General features: G+C 35.7%; 1 protein-coding gene across 4 annotated transcripts in view; it reads right to left on the reverse strand.

Moving 5' to 3' along the window:
- GUCY1A1 (guanylate cyclase 1 soluble subunit alpha 1) overlaps positions 1 to 22,526 on the reverse strand; it is a 66,589-nt gene that overhangs the window by 24,166 nt on the left and 19,897 nt on the right. For all 4 annotated transcript variants that reach the window (XM_012783624.3, XM_012783625.3, XM_012783623.3 and 1 more), the window contains 4 exons: positions 13,663 to 14,017; positions 6,852 to 6,913; positions 2,820 to 2,878; positions 908 to 1,617 (listed from right to left, as the gene is read on the reverse strand). In XM_012783624.3, coding sequence (XP_012639078.1) covers positions 908 to 1,617; positions 2,820 to 2,878; positions 6,852 to 6,913; positions 13,663 to 13,917 — 1,086 coding nt within the window. In that variant the 5' untranslated portion in view covers positions 13,918 to 14,017. The remainder of the gene's footprint in view (positions 1 to 907; positions 1,618 to 2,819; positions 2,879 to 6,851; positions 6,914 to 13,662; positions 14,018 to 22,526) is intronic.

Raw genomic sequence — 22,526 nt, forward strand, 5'->3', positions numbered from 1 at the left:
GTCAAAAGCAACCCAAAGGGCCTTCAGTAAGGGAATGGTTAAGTAAAGTAGAGCACAACCATACATTGGAATATCACTCAGCCTCAGAAATAGTGAAATAAACTTATATCCAACGATGTAAAAGGATGCCCAAAACACATTGTTCAGTGATAAAAGAAGTTGTAAAATAGTATTTTTTTGTTGTAAACAAAAATGTATATAATTAAAGTTTTTCATTTTTTGCTGCAATGGACATCTTTAAGTATAACTCATTTTTTAAACATTCAGATATATGATTTTTATGATAGAAAAATAATAATAAAACTGTTTTGCACTTGGAGGAACCAATAGTGCTTCTGCTTGGGGTTACAGTGACTAAAGCCTCTCTCTCTTAGCTTTACTTATACTACCAACTATGAGTTAGCAAACTTTCTTTCCTGAGACTAATTAATTATCAAAGTTCTTGAGATGACAGAATATTTTTGCACGCCCACATTCTGTAACAATTAAATTATTTTTCTATGTCTATTAAATATTGATTAAAAATCCATTTAGTTGCCTAGTATAAAAAAAGTCGTTTTTTGTTAATTGTAGAACAATACCGCTTATTATTTGAACTAAGCTATTTGATAATTGAAAACATTTTACATAAACAATTCTCTAATTTAGTTATAAAATACTCAATAAGGATTTTAAGAGGCACACTGCATTCAATAAATATCTGTGAAGTAATGAATCAAGTAAGCAAGTAAATGAATGCAGAAAGAATTTTTTTTTAATTCCAGTCTTAAAATTATTTTAAAGTTGTTTTAGACATAAATATTTTATCAGAGCATTTCAAGTGCTGCATGTTCTTACCTTTTTGTTTCTAGTCCTTAGATATGAAATAATTTCTTTCATATTCAAGAGAATAGCATGTTTTCCTTACCCTGGAAGATTTCTTCACAGAGTTGTCCCATCTCCTCGCACGCACAACAAATTGCATATTCAACATGGTCATGATTCCACTAAACGTCTGGTTGATTTTTGGAGTCAGAATTTCAAAGTATTCTTCAAAATTAGGCTTTCCTTGAAAGTCTCTTCTGTTCATCAGTCGTCTAATGCCATTGCCAAACTGCAGGATCGTCATGTCTCTGTCGAACATGAAATGGAACGGAAATGTCTTGCAGAAGAGAGACGCGGGGATCACCAGGGAGGACTGGGGCTTGCTGGGGGACAGGGACGGTTTGGTGCTTTTCACGTGAACAGAGTATAGCAAGAAGGGCTGATTGACAAACTCCCCGCAATCCTTGTGGAAGCAGGGAGGCACCAGCGACACTTTGACTTCGGTCTCGTACAATACGCGGGCAGCTGCCTTAATGATGCCTGGAAGAATCAGGGAGGTGGTTCTCTTAGGGAAGAAATAATAAACGTTGAGGAAATCCTGATCTTTATCCAGGCACAGAATGGAGGCGTCCTCCAGCCTGCCCCTCTTGCCCGCTTCTTGGCAATGGCTGCTCTGTTTCAGAAGGGTGCTGAAGCTATTTAAAAAATCTTTCAGGGTGCCTCCAACCACGCCGAGGATGTGCTCATCTTCCTCGTAACATATTTTAAAAAGCTCTTCACCGAGAGATTCTTTGATGATCTCCACTGGAACTCCTGAAAACATACAAATACATTTTCTGCCATATCAAATATGCCACCGTGGTAGAACTGTGCTGTCACTCCTGTTTTGGGAGCTGTGTTATTGGTTGATTTAATTCTCTTTATATCTGGTAATATGAGTCTTAACCAAAATCAAACACCTATATTCAAATTGTCCACATAGATTAGCTTCTAAAATTCTGACAGCCCTGAATAAAAATCCCCAATACGTTAATTAAAAGAAGAATGACCAATTGAGTGTAATATATAACCTTAAACTTAACTTTAACAGAACAATTAGAATTCCAGGATTAAGTCCAGTTCAGAAAAAGTCCTCCTATCTTTCTACTAACAACGAAAGCAATACATCTTCGGGAAGGGGCTCTCCCCCTCAGAGAGCATCCAGATATTGGAATTACTTTAAAATCACTGATCATGAAGTTCAATTTTGTCTAGAGATGATTTTAAAGAATTTTTTTTTCTGAGTAAAACAGCATTTTTGTTGTTTAGCATGACCTGAATATTTACTTAGAATATATTATTTACTTTCTATAGCTTCTCCTTCTATCACCTCCTTTAGTTTTTATATTCTGTGCACCACATTTTTCTCATGTGTAAAGTAGGAGAAACAATAGTGCCCCTTCCATAGCACTGTTGTGATGTGTGGGGATTATGTTTAGAATAGCACGTGGCTCCTAGGAAGGGCTCAATGGAAGTTAGTTATTTTTATCATTATTATAATTTTTAACATTTTTTACCTTTAGAAAGATGGAACCTCTTGGTCTGTGTATTCAAACTTTGGAAAGGACAGGAAGACCAAATGACTCATCTAATTTTTCCCCAAAACTTATTAATGTGAGAGCATTGTTAACCTTTTTCCCTATAATTGCTTCCAAACTTTAAAAACACTCTTTATTTTCATTTTAGTTTGTTGAGTATAATTTTTTATGCATAAATGAGGAACAGTTAGATTCAAGACCAAAGCCTGTGAATATCTGTAAGTCAGCTTCTCAGTTTCTCAGCAAGCAAACATAAAGAGAAAATGTTTTATATCAAAGAAAAACATAGCATGAAAAATAGTTATTCTTTACATTAACACAGTATTGAACACTTCATACTGGGAGTCACCAACAAATACATAAGAATATTTTTGGAGAAAATATTAGTTATATAGTTATAGGATATACTTCTTAATTACATATACTTAACTTTGTTACCTGCTGCAATTGCTTGGTCTGCGATTATTTTTTCAAAGTCTTCTCTTTCCAAAGAGTTCCTAGAAATATTTCAATATCTTAAATTACAAACTCATAAATGAATGCTAAAACTTCATATTATAATATACAGAAATAATGACAGAAAATATATGATCTTTTCTGTAGAGGCAAATCTTGACTATCAAGTTTACAGGAAAGGAGCAATGACATGCACAATCCAAAACAATGCTGGAAAGCCCCAAAATATACACAACATAGAGTATATGAACTGTTTTATCATTCTTTTTTTTTTTTTTTTTTTTGAGACAGAGTCTCGCTTTGTTGCCTAGGCTAGAATGAGTGCCGTGGTGTCAGCCTAGCTCACAGCAACCTCAAACTCCTGGGCTCAAGCAATCCTTCTGCCTCAGCCTCCCAAGTGGCTGGGACTACAGGCATGAGCCACCATGCCCGGCTAATTTTTTCTATATATATTATTTGGCCAATTAATTTCTTTCTATTTATAGTAGAGACGGGGTCTCGCTCTTGCTCAGGCTGGTTTCGAACTCCTGACCTCGAGCAATCCGCCCGCCTCAGCCTCCCAGAGAGCTAGGATTACAGGCGTGAGCCACCGCGCCCGGCTTTTATCATTCTTTATGAAGCATATTTTCCTATTAAATAAACTTTACATAGGCTAATACAGATGACCTCCAATTTACGATTTTTCAACTTTAAGATGATGTGAAAGTGATAAGCATTCAGTAGACACTGTACTTTCAGTTTTGATTTTTGATTTTCCTCCCGACTAGCGGTTTGTGGTATGATACTCTCTTGTGATACTAGACAGCGGCATGGAACCAAAGCTCCCAGACAGCCACAAGATCAAGAGAATAAGCAACCAATAGTCTACAATGCATTGTGTTGCAAGATGATTTTGCTCAGCTGTAGGCTAATGTTTAAGTGATCTGAGCGCATTTAAGTTAGGCTAGGCTAAGCTATGATATTCAGTAGATTAAATGCATTAAATGCATTCTTGACTTACATTTCCAATTCATAATGGCTTTATCAAGATGTAACCCCTGTAGGTTGAGGAGCACCTGTGCTAACGAGAACCTGCACTGCCTAGCAGCCAAGAGTGTGCAGTGGCCAAGGAAAAGGATGGTAATTAATTAGCCCAGGGGTTTACTGATAGCTTAACCAAGAAGAAAAATCTACATAGAGATGGATTTCACTTTTAAGTAATACCATTTTTTATAAAGCAAATACATATTATTTCTTGTTTTTACATTTAAGGTTCTTGATATTTATCTCTCAGACATCATTATATTAAACCTTTGTATAAAAAGTTGCTATTGTATGAAAAATTAATAAAATAAATCTATTCAATTACTGCATTTGTTTCTGTAGCACAGAAGTTGATAACAGCATATATTTTGATTGATAGAAGTTTTCTGTAATTTCAACTGGACAACTTTTTGATTCATATTTGCCTAATTGTTTTTTGATGATGGTTTTGATAATGACCAAATTTGCCAAATTACTCGAACATATTAAAAGTCACCCAAGGTTCTATTTGTGGTTCAATTTGCCATTAGCCCAGTAAGTTTAAAAACAGGATACAACTAAAATTTTAAGCAGATTTCAGTAAAACATGGTACATGTTGAAAAATTTCAGAAGAAATATTTTCAAGAAGGGAAATTGCTCAGTTTACCACTTTATCACATAAAGGTATATTGCTCAAAACTACTTAACCATGCCTATATAAAGGTATGTATGCTTCAAAATATTTAAAATGCTAGGTAGAAATATTTTCTTGTTTAAGTTAGTTGGGGATCCTTATACAATATTATATCAATTTGGGATCTAGAGATTTCCAAGTATCTTTTTATATATTTCTCTCTATTGACCAATCTTTAGATTTGCTTCTTTAGCTTATTTAAGCAACTTCAATTTTACTTTTCTAAAGAATGGCAGCAAATCTGCTCAGAGAACTCAGGCCCATGCTTCTATTTCCCAGCACCCATTTCATGAGATGTGAGCAAAATTTAGCTAGTCCAAATAGCGCATAGTGCAATTCAAACTATGTTCTCCACCCTTACCTTCAAAAAATACCAACAGGCATAAGCACGACATATATAATAGCAAATGCATGTGTGCACCACACGCATAGACACACACACACACACATACACACACATCACAAAAGCCATGAGTTCACACACATGATGATGTGATCAAAAAAGAAACTAAGCAAAAGCTTTCTGATCAACCAATTCAGAGAGATATGATGACTATACTAAAACTTATTCACTAAAACAAAAAAAAGGAAGGCGGGTGGAGGCTCTAGTCATTCAATCAAGGAGAGTTTATTGTTTGGTATATTGGTTTTTTCGTTTTTCAAGTCACAGAAGATAATAAGTAGCATAAAAAGGGTTAAAATGTGTTCAGCATTTGGCAAGTTGAGAGCCCTAGAGACAGCAGCTGACTGGGGAACAAGAAAGTGAAGGAAAAACACAGAATCAAAGAGGATGCTCAGGAACTAAGAAAAGCAAAGCAGAGTGGAGCCATTTAGCATATCAGCGGGTAGTCTTAGGATGAAAAATCTTACTTCAACAACTAAATAGTTATCACTAGCATAATCAGCTTTTTTTTTTCATTTAAGAAATTAGGGAAGTGGTAAAAGATCTTTCGAAATTTCCAAATGTGATGATTATTTGCCTAACTTTTAAGATCTTTTTAAAAGAAAAACACTGTTGGGAACACATCCTAACTGAATATCTGCATGAAGCTGCAGGAACATTTCAGAACACAAAGCCCTGAGAGTAAATTTTGAGTAAACTGTCTGCCAAGGACTTCAGCAGACAGACACAGTAGCACAGCTAGAATGACTCGGGGCTGCCTTATCAGCTTGACTGAGAATTAAGGTCAGAGGCGTTCTGGAATGCTTTCATACTGCTCCTGCACACAAAGCTTCCATCAGACACATAGATTCACACTCTCTCCTTCTGCACCCGCCCATGACCCCTTCCTGGGGTGGCCCTGCTGCCTGCAGTCTGCCAGCAATTAGTCAGCAAGGGAAACCAAGCACAGATAATCCACAGGGCAGACTACTGACTCTCAAGTACAAGACAGATGAATGAATTTATAAAACTTTCCTGACAATTTATAAAACCTTCTTGACAAAACTTGACTGCTCAATTCTGCAAATTTGAACTCAAGTATTTATTCTGTTATTTACAAATTAAATAATCCTTGAGATTTCAGGGAATCAAAAACAGGGCCTCTTAAACTGTCTACCAGCAGTAAATGTGCTAAGTTATATTTGAAAAGTTAACTATACAAATCAAATTTTTTTAAAAATTAGAACTTTATATTAAATCTCTTCAGAAACCTTTTTAAAGACAATTTCTAAGAATACAAGGAAACAGGTATAAACAGAACTGATATTCACCAGCGCAACCTAACTGGTTAGGAAAATACGGAAACATTTCCCTAAGGATTAATAAATAGCTGCTGCTCCAAGGGCCCTGAATGCCTTTCTCTTCCCCGCCTTGATCCTTCTCCCTCTTCCTGACATAGCTGCTAAAGTTTTAGCATGTTGAAGTGTATGTTCTGGAGATGGGGTGCCCGCTGAGACCCTGCTGGGACCTTTGGCCACGTCCTTCAGGCAAGTGGTCTGTTCTGATTGTTTGGTATCCATGCCATATCTTTTGTTAAATATTTTAGAAATTACACTTTAGTATGAAAGAACAGGCCTTATGAGAGCTTGCTAAAAACGGCAGCATACAGTAATATGCTTTAAATCACGGGCTCTGAAAAACCCAGGCTTCAACCCCAGCTCTGTTTTTTCCTAAACAGCTATAAAATCCTAAACCCTAGTCATCTGTAAAATGTGAAAAATAAATGTACTTACTTTCAAATTAGTAGCAGTTAAAAGGTTTCTGGCATACCATAATGACTCAATGAAGGCTGATATATTCTAGAAGTCTTGGCTGTTAGTAGCAGTGGTAGTAATGGTAACAGAAGGTTCAGACAACTGAAGAGGTTTGACTTACCTGCTTTCTTTTATTTTATGCTTTGCCAATGTTCTCTGAAGTGCGAGGTTCAGCCGTTCAAACTGAAAATTGAAAAGAAATGTTTTAAGTATTCTCTGAACTAATGATCTATTTAAAAATATGCGTTTGATAAATTCATCCTATTTCTTTTGAAGAAACAGAAACATTATTACTTGAATGATGAGCACTGTTAATTTACACTTTGCAAACAAGGACTGATTTTTCTATGGGTTTTTCAAACGTGAGAAGAAACAACGAGCTTAGACTCATTTGAGTTTGGATGTGTGTTCTGGCCACAGGCTTTGCCTTTGCTGGTGGTCTCCCTGCCAGTCACAAAACAGCCAAGCTAAGTCTGAATCCAAACAGAAGACTGCAATTTGGTAATGTCAGGTCTTCTATAATATAGGAATCTGTGGGCATCACTTCTTCTGGGTCAGGAAATCTCCTTAGATGAGCTGCCAATATTGCAATCTGAGTAGGACTCAAGCCAAGCAAGTTCCTGTTCCTTTCACAAACTCCACACCCAACCATCCCAGTGACCCTCTGGCTTAACTACACATTCATATTTATGTTTCATATCTCTCAGTCCAGAAAATTCTGGAGTTATCTCCATCTCAACTTTTTTTTTAAATTACTTAAATCTAATATATCACCAAAGTCAGTTGATCGTTTACTCCAAACAAGTCTTGGGTTTAGCTTAACTTGTACCGATTTCCTTTCTTTTGAACTAATAATATAGTCATAGTTTTACTATCTTTTATTGACTTCTGAGTATTTCATTAGTTTTCCAATTTTACAAGGTCTTTGTATGAAGTCTCCATACTTAAATGATACTTTTTGACTACCATTCTCTCTTTACAACTGTTTGTTTCTAATTAATTGATAAGTGGGAAGCAGAGCATTGATAAGCAGTGCTATAAATTATTTTAGCATTCCGTATAAAAATCGTACATATCTATGTGTGTTTATGTAACTGTTGATTCTTTCTGTAGCTTACCCAGAGGAAAATGAAGAATTTTTTGGCTACATTCCAGGTTGAGAAATTCCTTTTTCCCTAAGAACTATTTATATCTCTTGTAAAGTTTCCACCAGTCAAGTGAGGCAGTGGAGTTAAACAAAATAGAGCAAGATTCTGTTTTAATGAAATGAGTTATGAAAAGGGCTTTAGCGTTAAAAGCACCTACAAAGCTTGGAAAGGAAATTTAAAATTAATTGAAAGAAAAGGCAATTGCTGAAAATAAATAAAAAAAGAATTTAAATTAACAATGTAGACCAATTTTTTTAACCCTTCAAGGATAGGGAGGAAGGATACATCTGCCACAGGATGAAAGGAAGGCCGGCAGGAGACATACCCAGAGAGCAAATTCTCAGCAGGTCCTAGTAGGTTGTACGTAAGGGCAAAGGGCAGGAAGCCTGGTTGGTATGGAACATGTTCAGGAAGGAAATATGGGCATGTTTCTTAGTAGTCTTTCACATCAAAGAAATAAGAAGATAATATTAAATTGGCAAGACTGTAAATGAAGTAGATCAACCAGGGTGCTTGAAAATTTTAAATTTCTCAAGAGCCGTGTATTTGGTACAGTAGAAAGTTACTCTGAGATTACTAGTACCAGAGCATTTGTGTAGATACAAATCCATGAAACCTTAGGTGGCTGTGACTTATTAATTCCTGCAAAAAATATTGACGTATGAAAAGGGGTCATGAATAAATTGAGAGTTTCTGCCTTTTTGTGTGAGCTCTGTTTTCCTTCATAGTATTTGCTACCCAACTTTAAAATTTTTTCATTATCTGTTTCCTCCACTAAAATAGGAACTCCAAAAGGGCAAGAAGTGTCTGTTTCGTTTACCTCTGTATGTCCAGAACCCATTACATAACCTGCCCATAGAAGACGTTCAATACATATTTATTGAATTAATGAATGAGTGGAATTTCCCTGTCAGCTATTCAAAGTCTTGAAGGCTGAATCTATAAAAACTTATCAGTGAAGTGATAGAGCCAAGTACAGAGGTGTTGCTCTCTTAGCTTGTTTACAAACAAATTCAGGTTGTTTCCAACGTAAAATAATTTGAATTACATTTGTTTATATATGAATTGCTGTTCTGACCAATAATTTTTGATGCACATAGGGAAAGAAAATCCAACCAGTTCTGCCACTGAAGATTGTTTCCTTCTTCCTCTCCAGTGCTACTGAAGATATTCTCTTCCTCTTCACCTTTCTGATTAAACCATCAGGTACAGTCTTTTATCCTTTGCAGTCAAGATTCTTCTCGGTCTTTCATTTCCTTCCCACTGTTACCAGGAACATTTTTTTTCTGGTCCTTTCTTCCTAACATATATGCTGTCATTGTAGGAGGGGAGGAGAAATAGTCCCCTTCCCATTGCTGGGGTTGGTGGAGCAAATGTACTCCTGACTTTCTATTTTGAACCAGAACTTATCTGCCTAAAGAAGAAAAGGGCTGAAATTTTAGCAAAGCATTTGTAGCACACTTTAGTGATATTATAGGTTAAGAGACATTTGTGGGAATCTCATCTTATATCTTTGCTTTTCTGGAAAACTGTTGTAAGTTCAAAACAAAATCCACAAGGGACCAAACCCAGAAGCTATATAGGCAAAACATTTATCAGTAATGGCTGTTGGTGCATAGAGTTTCCTACTTTGGTGCTGTACTTCCTATGATATATCCTGAGCCCAGACTTTGAGATAACAAGAGTCCACAATAAAGTCATAGGTAGGACTCAACTTTAAGTGACACCTGTCACACACAGCCAACCTCAGGGCCTCATGACACAAAATCAAACACTGCAGGACTGCTCCATATCCCAGCAATTCTATATATCCATTTTTAGCTTAGTATGGTATTTTAGAATTAAATCCAATATTTTCTTCCAAATTTTTTCCTTACAATTAAATACATATAAATATTTTATATCAGTGTTCTGTAAGTCTTTCAGTTGCTCAGCACTAAAAGCCCCATATATATATATTTGGAAAAGCCTCCATTTTGAATTTTGAAAGAACAGGTTCTCTTATATCTACAATTCTTGGAATCTGAAGTATTGTGGATCATAGAATTTCTGATTCACAGTGGGAGCACCTGCCCCTAAAAGTGAACATTTTTTATTGCTCTCAAGTTTGTTTCTCTTGACTGAACAACTACCTTTTGTCTTTAAAATAGATAAAAAATAGATATGTATTAAATTGTTAAAACAAGTATTTTTGTCATGAATATACCATATACGAATACTTCAGGAATAACTGCTATTTGCTATAACATTGCTGTGAACACTATGAATTCTGATGGATGAAATTTCATTGGTATGGGTTATGGATAAGTTACTATTTCCATTGTTGTTTTCTTGTTTTTGTTTGTTAGAGACAGGGTCTCATTCTGATGCTTAGGTTGGAGTGAGGTGGCATAATCATAGCTCATGGTAACCTTGATCCCTGAGCTCAAATGATCTTTCAGCTTCAGCCTCCTGAATAGACACCATGTGCATCTAAGGTTTTTAACTTTTCTATAGTTTTTAATGTTTTCCTAGACAAAGGATATTTTAATTCGTAAGGATAAATTGCAATATTCTTTTTGTTTTTTCTTCTTGCAATCCAATACTCTGGAACACATCTAGAGACCTCGTGATTCTCTTTGGATCCTCTTATTCTCACTAGCTCTTTGATTTGGGGTAATATCATTTATGTAAGCATGTCCAATTCAATTGATTCAATTCAGTAAGTGGGTTCTGATTTGCTACAACTGTGGTTAATACTCTATTACAAGCTGCTTATAGACACTATGCACGAGGAGCTTATAGGATTATTGGGGAGCAATAACCATGAAAAAAGTGCAAACGATATTATAGTAGAATGAGCCATGGATTATGAATAAAATGCAGGGAGTTTCTCATTTCTCCAGTTATCATTTTTACTATAAGCAAGTGATCTAACTTTATGTGCCTTGATGTCGTCAAATAGAAATGAAAACATTGCATTAGATATTAAGAAGACCTCTGTAAGTTCTAATATTCCACTAGTCTGAAATAACATCTCACATTTTAAATTTGCTAAGGAAAATACATTTTAATTCTTGCCCCTTCCCTAATAAAAATATTATCAGGAAGCTAAATCTAATTATCTAAAATAAAAACTATGATATCAAATAATATTTTGAGCCTTTTTCTTTGGATTTTTAATAGAACTGAAACTAAATAGTAATCTAAACATTAAACCTGTCAACTTAAAAAAGAATCAGTAAAAAATGACAGGTATTTATCAAAGATAAGTAGATATTTGGACATTTGATGAAATCATCTAAATTGATTACTATACAGTTCAAATGTAGTCAACATAGGACCATTTACTGTCATAAAGCGATAGCCTCAGATGGAGAAGAGCTCTAGTCATTCACGCCAAACATATCCCATCTACCTCCTGTAGCCTTGCCCTCTCTGCTACATGACACTATAGTCAAATCTTGATGATTATTCTTATAAGCTAATGAACAAACAACAGATTATTCTAAATTTGAAATATATTTTATATTTATATATATTTATAATTAAATTTATATTTGATATCGCATCCTGGCCTCTCAAAACACTCTCCTAAAGAAAAGGAAAGGGCAGCTTATAGCAGCCTGCATGGCTCTTCAAGATTGGGAGGAGGCACAGAACCCTGAAACTTCTCCTCTGGCAGGGAGGGAGAGGAATGGAAAATACACATCCATAGAAAAGGTTTCAGAGGCTACCAGAATCTTCAGCTGGGCCCGCTGGTGAAGGTCTTTCCCTGTCAAAGCCAGTCCATAAAGTGGTTGCTTATTCAAATGTACAGACACTGGCACGAAGCCACAAGAAACAGGTAGAATCAGGGAAATATGACATGACCAAAGGGACAAAATGAATCTCTAAGTAACTGACCCTAAAGAAATGAAGAACTATGAAGTGCCTGACAAATAATTCAAAATAAAGAAACTCAGTGAACTGCAATAGAACACAAATAGACAACTAAATTAAATCAGGAAAACTATACATAAACAAATGAGAATATCAACAAAGAGATAACAACCATAAAAAAGAACCAAACAGAAATTCTGGAATGGAAGAATAACTAAACTGAAAAATTCAAACAGAGAACTTCAATAGCAGACTTGATTGAGCAGAAGAATCAGCAAACTCAAAGACAGGTCATTTGAAATTATCTGGTCAATGAAGCAAAAAGCAAAAAGAATGAAAAAGTGAAGAAAGCCTGTGGGACTTCTGGGATGCCATCAAGTGAACCGGATGTTATAAAAAGAGAGTCCAATATGTGTAAGCCTTCTATCATTGGAATTCAAAATTTACCAAACAAAATAATGAAGCCAATATGGTAATGGCCAGAGTCAGGGAAAGCATGGAAGCTATCCAGCTTCTTCATCATCACCATCTGTTCATTTCTGTGCCTCGCATTCTTTCCTTAGAAATGAGAGGTCCAATTGTTTCCCAGACTGTGATGCAAACCAACTCCCTGAGACAGGCTGCATCCCTCCTCCCTTCCAAAGCTTGCTGTCTATTGACTGGAGTGGGGTGAGAATAATTAAATATTTCAATTTCAAAGTTCATTAACCAAATTACTATTGCGATAATATTTTCTCTAAAATAAACTCCCCCAACTTTCTGCTAGTGGTAATTTATCCATCCTTCAAGCTTCATTCCAAGTCTCTTCTTTCTCAATCACTCCAGCCTGTATTGTTTACAGCAGTAATTAATTGCTCTACCCTTGGAAGGCTGTGTGACTTTAAGTCACTTAACTTCCCAAGCACTTTCTGGGAGTGAAATAAGATTACCTCTGAAATTGCATTCGCTTCTAAAAGTCAATGAGTCTGTGGTTCTTCAGTGCTTTGAGAAAAGTACAGGGTTGGTGATGAGTCAATTAAAAATTATCGATGTATTTTGATAACTGGAATCTGATTAAATGATTCAACCTCATAGGTCAGGTGAATTTACATAAAACTGTGAACACTTACAGAGGTAGGAAGATATGAGGACTTTCAACTGCTCTTTAATCCTGCAGAGAGGAGAGGAGCTCTCTACATAACCCCTCTACTCATCAGATATTTTATCTGTTTAGATATATGTCCTGTTCCCAGAGTTTCCTTAGAGGTGGATTGACAGAAGATGCTCCAGATCTCAAAATGACACTATGCAAAGCAGGCTGCAGGGCCATAAGAAGAAGTGTCAGAGATAACAGCACATAGATGTAGGCAATCTCAGGCTCATGACTCTGACCTAAGGGAGCAGGCCAAGCCTGGCTTCAGCAGAGATTTCTTATTCAGAGCCAGAAGCCAAGGGAGATTTTCACACCTCTGCAAATTGGCAGGGAACACATGATGCTCTTTGCTACTAAGAGAGGAAGACCAAGAGGAAAGTAAGTTATTCTTTGAAGAATTTAATTTTACAATAGTAGTTAACAACTATCTATTACTTAAGGTATGGGATGAGCTATGGATGGCTTCACTTAATACTCATTAAAAATCTAGGGGGCAGGTACTATTATTATTTCCCTTTTACAGATAAACAAGCTTAGGCTAAGGGGGATTAAGCCAGTTGCCAAAGTCATAAAGTTTGTCAGAGTGCAGGATCCTTTTGAAAAGAATTCAAGATCTTAAACATTTTAAGATTCAGCACAACTTAAGAACACGATTGAAGTAAGAGAATGTTTTTCTACATTTATTATAGCCTTGAAAGTGAGAAAGCAAGTGTTTAAATTTTCCTTAGCGAAATGTTTTTTTTTTTTTTACTATTTCAAAATATTAGAATCTCTAAAGTGCAAGCACTCACCTCTGGGAAAATCAGTTTGCAAATACTCTCCGCCAAAGTGTGAAGATAGACTCTGCTCCTACTGGTCTTTCTTTGAGGAAGACTTTCTTGCATATTCTTCTCAGGAATGTCTTGACAGATGGGCGGAGTTGCTTTGCAGCTCTCTGAGCTTCCTGCTACCTCCTCTGCTGACTCTTTAGGAACCTGCCCTGGCGCCAGTAAGGAGAAAGGACACTCCCCTGTGATCTTGAGATCCTTGAGCTTCGTGCAGAACATGGTGTCGCTGGTGCTCACGCTGCTCTGATCTCCTGATGCGCTGTTGTTCTTACGTGGGACCCAAATTCCTCCAAGAAGCCACTATCAATAACTGGGATGTCTATGGGCATCAAAAAGTCAGAAGAGAAAGAGGAGTGACTTTATACGCTGATGTAATTAATGTGTACATTTACGTACATATTTATGATTTAATATATGTGCATTTCAGTATACTAATAAATATATATTATATTAGTAAAATACTTGCTTTTAATATTTTAACGCTTTTCAAATAAAATGTATTTTTTCACAATGTCCTTGGTGTGAACTACTGATTTCCATTTTATATAACCCATTTGGTCCAGTTTAATTTAGGCTTAGGGTTAATTTCACTCTTGTGAAATTAAACACCATGGTTTTATGACAGAAGTCAAGTCTAAATCTATGTTTTATTAATGAAAGTACTACTACATTCTCATTATGCTGTCCTTTCTGAAAAATCAGAATTGTATAAACCAATGTTTCCAAAATATCTAAAGGAAATAATATATATAATGGTGCCCATGTATAGGTTTTCAGATTTGAAGCATTGACTTTTAGATGAAAAAAAAGTCAATGAAAATTATTGTTGCAAAAGAGAACATTTATTGCTATAAATATTAAATAGAAATGTAATTTTAAAATATTATTATCGAAATCCCCAAAGAAATCTTTATCCCTATGAACATACCATGGGATTTGCTGGGATCTCTGGATCTGAATCTAGACAACACTGGGATAAGCCAAGAATGCCTCTCTTCCCACAGAAATCATATTCCAACATATTTTCCCTTGTGCTTTTGTTTTTGTTGATGGGATTGTAAATCCTCACACAATTTACAACCCATTTATCATTAGTTATTTGTCACTGGAACTGTCTGGTTGTGAATTCAGCCTATCAACAATATTAATGATCTTGATTATTAATCAGTCCACCAACTCGGTCCATCAACTATTGCCTACTATTGGAAAAGAAAAGAAAACACACAAAAGAAGTAGAAATGAATCCATATTTACTAATCCCCTACTGTATGTCTGACACAGTGCCGGGAACTCTATATTTATAATTAATCTTCACAGCAACCATATGGTACAGATATTATTATCCCTAATGGGCCAGAGGCCCAAAAGTTTAGGTCATTTTCTCTCATTCGAAATGCTAGAAAATGACAGAAAAGGGGTTCAAATATAGATCACTATGACGACAGAGCCAATGTGTTTTCTATAACCCTGAACTCATATTACCAAGTTAGACCAGTTTCTACATAATCATGCTTAGTTTATAAATTGGGATTAGTTTATTTTGCAAATATGATTTATAACTTTACACTGAAATCCAATCAAGAAAATAAATCTGCTCTTTGGCTGATGATATTTGAATTATCTAAGATACAGTCTTACATTTTAATCTCCAGAACTGGAGTTCAATTATTTTTTTCTTTTCTATGCTTCACAATGCCCTTAATATGTTCCTAATATGTATCAGCAACAGCCTGTAAGTTGTCACAGGTAGGTCATCTGAGTTTAGAACAATGATGATTCATTTTCTGAAGCTGAATTCAACCTCTGTCATGCCTGGAGGTGGCATGGGACATTAGGTACAGAAGAAGATTACAGATGCTGACAGGCCAGAAGCAGTTGCCAGTACTCTCTGTTACCTAAAGTTATATCTGTGATCATATGTAATAAATGAATCTTCAAGAGAGTACAAAGGAAGATCCTATATATTCATGAGCAGAAACCATATTCTGCCAGAGGAAAATGGGAGCTGTCTATCTCAACAATCTACTGAAGTGACCCAAAGGTAATATGCCAATAGAGGAAATGTTTACTTGAATTCTAAAAGACCTAAAAATCTAAGGATTTTAAGAATCCACGTTTCTTATAGGATTTAATTTAATATCTGTTTTTCAGTCCTTATTACATCTCATCATAACTCTAATTATTGTTCTGATTTATGGTTTAAATCAGTGATCAATAAACATTTTTGTAATGGTTTTCAGCTATGCAAGCTATATTGTCTCTGTTGCAACTACTAAACTCTACCACTGCAGCATGAAGGCAGCTATAGATGACATGCAAACGAAGGGGCATGGATGTGTGCTAATACTACCTTATTTGCACAGGCTGTGAATATAGCCCAGGAGTTCGTTGACCCCTCATTGAAAAGACTGAGTACATGTACTGGAGCATTTTGATTCAAATGTAATTTTGACTATAGGGCCAGAGTTATTTCCTCATCCTCTCTACCCTCACCTCTCTCCAAAAATAGCAGCCTATGTGGACCTAGTTTTTTTTGTACAACTTAAATGTAATCAAAGAGAATTTGCAGATAATATTAACTGACCATTTATAAAAATATAATACCATTATTTTATATTAATTTTCAGGAAGTAGAGTTGTATTAACCAAATGCCACTATTTCAGTTACATCAAAATATAACTATAATAACTAGCAGTACTAAAAAGAAAAAAGAAAACCCAAAAAATGGAAGACAATAAGAAATAGAAAATTATAGGTTGGATCTGACAAAGGCATAGAACGGCTTCCTAAAATAAGTTATTCACATTAGAATTTTAGTATTGAATTTAGAAGTTTGATATAATATAGCTTATTAAGTCCTTCCATTAAATTTAATCTCTTTTATTCACACTGGAATTCAACCTTGGTACTCAAACACGATATTTTAATTCTCATCTTCCAACTCAATCTGGCTACAGCAGGATACAAATGACCAGCTAACCTTCCTTGAGATCCTTTCTTTTCCTGTATTGCACAGTACTACAATTTCCAGAAAATGTGTTGAGCACTGTTTTTTATTAAAGTAAAAACAGCAACAGGAAACAAGTTGTGCTTACTTCAAGATCAGTAGAGTGTTTAGTATCATTAAATCACATACGTATAAACAAACTAATTAGCATTCTTCATCTGTTCAACTGATGAAATTACACTATGAAACAGATGCACACAGTGCTGATACCTTGGAAACCTATGTTTGTCTTGCCTTTGCCTGCCAGGAATACAGAATATGTTCTTCAGCTAAACTAGTGATGGATTTTATGGGTAACGTTAGCAGTAACTTCAGAAATGGTTTGGTCACTTGATGAATTCAGTACATAGCTGGTGGTAGTAATGGTAGGAACATGGTAAGGGGAAAACAAATAAATTAAAATAATAAATTCGGTGACAGGCCTTGGCAAGCAGGGGTATAATATGTTCTCAGAAACTTGAAGAGGTACTTGCCATCCCCCAAAGTTGATGATTAAACAGTTTCCAGCTATACTGAATGCTGGCTCCCTTTTACTAGTGAGTGATTAACTTCGCTGTGGTGAGAATAATGACCCAGCTACTGGCCCAGTATTAATAACCAGGACATATTATTGTTCAGGGAAGGTGGCCCTCTAGCATTTAAACTCTAGGATTTAATTAAGCATGAACACCTTGTTTACTACATGTAACAAGGTCATGTAGACCTGAGGAAAACACCCTTTCAGTACTCTTTGACACAAAAAAGCCTCTTTTACAACAGCAGGTCTAAAAGAGTAGATTATCAAGTTAACAATGGCAAGAAGGGGCAAGCCTAAGAATTGTCTCCATAGTAAAAACAAAGAGCTATATCTGACCTCTAATATCACACTAGGACCTTGACATGCCAATATCTGTGATTAAAAAGATGCAAGTGTTTTAAGATCAAATTCAAAAGGCCATATTTTTAAAAGCAGCCAAAAGAATTCCTTAGTAAGGATAAAGTTGCCATAATTCAGTACAAATTATAACAACTATTTTTATAAACTAAAGAAAACAGCTTAGTTTTCAGGTAGGCAAAAAACGTAGACAATTTTTTCTTCCTCAAACATTGATAATACATTAAATAAAATCCCATAAATAAATCTTTTAAAATGTGTTTCTTTTTACTTTGCAGTAAGAAATGTTTATAGAACCTTCTCTGTGCTATAACAGGAAAACAAGACAAAGTAGTAGGAAAACTGGTAAGCACATTCAAGTCTCTCCAGTACAAAGTTAAATTTAAAAAAGGCAAATAAATCTCAGACCCCTTCATCCCATTACTCCTCCCTAGTACTACCTTATCTCTTTATTGTCGTACTTGTTGGAAGAACAGGCCTTATGGGCAGTGTTCATTTCCTTACATCATATTTATTCCTATTTCTATAACTATCTGGCTTTTGTTTCTAGTACGTTACTGAAACCTCCTTGCTAAATTCAATGATGCCTTAAGGTCAAAACTCTAGAACCTTCTGGCTTCTGCTTGAATTCTACATTCATTTGCATTTTGTTGTTCATAATCTCGATTCTCATAGATTCTTTGCTGTTGCCAGATTGCCTTCTACTTCTTCATGCATTCACTTGCTCATTTTTCATTCTATTCAGCAAATATTTGTATAAGAGATATCCTGCTGTGTGCAGGACATTCTTATAGACACAGGGGCAGAGCTCCTGCTCTCACAGAGCTTACAAACCAGAAAGAAAACTCTTTCTGATATAGTTTTGAGTGTGGCATGTGGCCACACTCTAAAAGGTGAGGAGGCACATAATACTTTGGGAGTGCAAATCAGGGGTCTGAACCTAGTCCCATGAGAGGCATCTGAGCTGAACCAGGTTAAGAGAGTTCCAGAAAGAACAATATGCTTGGAAGCCAAAACAGACCTAGTCATGTTCTAGGAACTGAAATAATTCCAGTGGGGCCAGGGGACGTGGTCAGGGAGAACAAGGTGATGCTGGTGAGAGATAAAACAGGTAGAGTTATGTTTTGCAGAGTTATGTAAATCATGTTAGACAAGACAATATTCAATTCTAAGTGCAATCAACTACATGGCTAAGAAGCAAGAGAATGAATAAATTAGATTGCATTTTTAAAAGATTATTTGGGATGTAGAATGAAAAATGGATAAGAGTAGGGCAGATGGCAGATCTGGGTTGGGCAAAAATGGTGATCTGGGAATACAAAGAAGTGGACCAAATGCAGAAGTATTTCAGAGAAAGAATCCACAGGCCTTAGCTACGGTATTGGACATAGAGACTCAAGAAGAGGGAGGCCACATTCCTCTGACTTTACTTCTCAATACCACAGTCAGGAAAATTCTCTAGGGACCATGGAGAGCAATCAAAATCATCTCTAATACATTTCCTATGACTTTGGTTATTTAATTGGAATTAAGGCCACAGTTTGGGTTCTCAATGTTATATAATACCTTGTGGAAGTCGGGGTACTCAACTCTCCTGTTAAAATCTCCTTTTGGAAAGCAATTTCTCTTTCTTGTTCAAAACCTCAGACACAGGAAGGCTGACTCCAATTTATATTACTGAGCAGAGCATCTATCTTGTCAACTAACTGCATCTACATGCAAGTGTTAGCCGGCTCAAGATATTTTAAAGAAGAATGGAGGGTGTTTATCTTAAATTTTTGTAATGAAAGAGCCCATACTGGTAATTCTCACAAAACAATGAAATCAACTCTAAAGGCAATGGCAACCTCACGTCCAATAATCAAATATATGAGGAGTCCCACCCTTGCCTGATGTCAACCGCCTTGATAAAGCTATATTTGTGCGGGGCACAAATTATGTTTAATAAGCTATATTAAATTATTTATTAAAAATAAGATGAGCATAATTCACAATCTTTAAAATTAGATTTATAAGGCAATTCTGTGACATCTTTGAAGTAATAGCAAAATTCAGTATACTCTGTAGTAGCAAAATTTGAGTACGTGTAATTAAACCTCTCCAAATTAAAAATCATTGTCACTTAGGGTGCATCACGCAGGCCATGAGGAAATCAGATAAACTTTTCCATAATTTTTTTCCTAAATTATAAAAAACAATTTCTTGCAGCTGTTTCTATGATTCTCATCATAGTTACATCGCTAAATAGTTCCTTATAGAGGCTTAGTCATTTAAAAATATACTTGCTGAAAGTATACTAATTATTATAAAATGAGTTAAGGGGGAAATGTAAGTCCTCTTTACTCTGTAGAAATCCATTCTGTTTTTATCTATTTTTAAATTAAGTACTGTGTATTTCTGTAATGTGAATAGGCTCAGACACACCTTTCAAAGGGGAATGATGTCATGATAAAGTGGCGGTCATGCTGTAGCTCCTCTACCCCCCGACCTCCCTTCTTCCTCTTAGCGTAATCTGACTGTATAGTCAGTCTTGGAAGCACTCATTGCACAATTTTCCTTTATTTTCCCCTGGTCTCCACAATTCAGAAGGCTCAGAACTTTCTTACAGTCCTTTCCTATCAGCTACCCTCACTTTTTTCCCCTTAAGTCAAGGCCTGTAATTACTGTAGTGCAGTATTCATTAGAATTCAACCTGCTTTTTAACTAAGGCATGCATTTTTTTTTAGGATTATTATTGCTTTTGTTAGTGCTCATAAGCGTCGAGTGGTTTCACACCAACACATTTTCCTCCCATAAGTCCTTTTAATTTTAGTGCACAGTTTGAAACATATGTGGTTTTCCAGAAACACATCTATAGTGTTATAGCAGAAATGTCTCTGCTCTCATCAGTAGTTGATATAAATTTGCAAGTAAGGTGAAAAGCTGACTTAATTACCTGGAAGACACATTCAAAAAGATCATATTCTCTAAGGTTCCACAGGTCTGCTTATGATTTAGGTAATACAACCTGGTGAAACTTTTTAAATAAAAACGAATCCTTGATTTATTAAAAAATTGGACTGATTGATAGATTTCTTTTAAGTGACACAATAAAACTAATGATTACACGACATCATAACTCCTTAAAAGATTGGGCTGATTGATAGATTTCTTTTAAGTGACATAATAAAACTAATGATTACATGACATTGTAACTCCTCCATTTTCTCTTCTTTTAAATTTGGGTAAGGCAGGAAGGCCTGGAAGTACACCTTCTATATTCTTGATGTCATATACATATAGACAGACATATACACACACCCATATACTTATATACATATACTTATTTTCCCCCTTATGTAATGGTGAGTTTTTAAGTGTCTGAGAAATATAGAAGTGTGTGTGTGTGTGTGTGTGTGTGTGTGTGTAGGTATCTGTGTATTTCATGCCAATGATTAGCATAGAGGGACTTCATGATTTGGAAGCATGGGTTCACATAAATGTAGGTGCCATGACCAGTCATGCCTTGAGTCAGTGGAGTTCATATAGCAGTTAAGAGTTAGGCTATAGAACCACATAGTCTGTGTTCTCTTCCATTTACTAGTTCTGTGACATTAGCCAAGTTCTTAACTGAACTTCACCTCAATTTTCTTCATCTGGAGAATAAGAATACTAATAGCAACTATTTTGTAAATGTGGTGTGAAATTAAACAAAGCGATAAATATAAAGCACTCAGAAAAGCACTGGCACCCAGTATTTGATGAATATATGTTGACTATCACAATTACTACTTAGTAGTAGAGTGACATTACACAAGCTTTTTAACTTCAGGGGCTTCTGTTATCTCACCCACAAAATGGTAAAGTCATAATGAAACAGGTTGAATTAAGGATGGAGACAATATATGTAAAATGCCTGACCTTGCCTGGCTCTCATAGATCCATCATATAAAAAAGAGAAAAAGAAAAAGAACCCAGTCTTGCATTGAAGTTTAAATTTATTTGCTTTACAAAAGATGTGATGCCTGTTCTACTAGATCTCTAGGCAAGTTCTTACAGTTAGGAGGAAATTATCAGTGTCTACTTGATGACTTTAAGGCAGCCCTTATAAAAAGAGATTTGAGTACATACAACCAAATGTAAAATGCTCATTGCCTACTACAAGAGAATCATGCCAGCAGCAGTTACTAAATAAATGATTGTTAAACTTATTCTATCTTTTCAGAAAGATCCAATAATGTTTTATACCTATGAAGTCTTTTATTCCTTATTTATCAAAGCCTATTTAAGGGAACTCTGGGGATAGCAGATGTCCAGTACCCTACACATATAGAAAATAATCTCCATTTGTTCTTGAAGAACATTAATGAATACCAAAAAAGTTATATCTAAGTTGTTGGCATGGATACAGAGAGAAAGGAATGCTTATACACTGTTGGTGACACTGCATATTTGTACAATCTCTATGGAAATCAGTAGGGAGATTCCTCAAAGAACTAAAACTCAACCTACTATTTGATCTAGCAATCCCACTACTGGGTATTTACCTGAAGGAAAAGAAGTCATTTAATCAGAAAGACACCCGCACTTGAATGTTTACTGTAGCACAATTCACAATTGCTAAGATGTAGAATTGACCCAAATGCCCATCAATTCATGAGTGGATTAACAAAATGTGGTATATGTATACCATGGAATACTACTCAGCCACGAAGAAGGATGACTTAATGCATTTTGAAATAATTTGGAAGGAACTAGAGAACCTTATCCTAAATGAGGTATCTAAAGAATGGAAAAACAGACGCAATATGTACTATTAAACAGCAACTAAATGATGAGCACACATGTGCATAAAGGGCAATAAAACTCAACAGAAATCAGCCAGGGGGAAGGGGGGACACAGGGGATGGGCAAAAACCTACCTAATGGGTACAATGAGCACTATCTGGGTGATGGGAACCCTTATA

The sequence above is a fragment of the Microcebus murinus genome, chromosome 15 (genome assembly GCF_040939455.1).
Source record: "Microcebus murinus isolate Inina chromosome 15, M.murinus_Inina_mat1.0, whole genome shotgun sequence".
In the NCBI taxonomy this organism is placed as follows: domain Eukaryota; kingdom Metazoa; phylum Chordata; class Mammalia; order Primates; family Cheirogaleidae; genus Microcebus; species Microcebus murinus.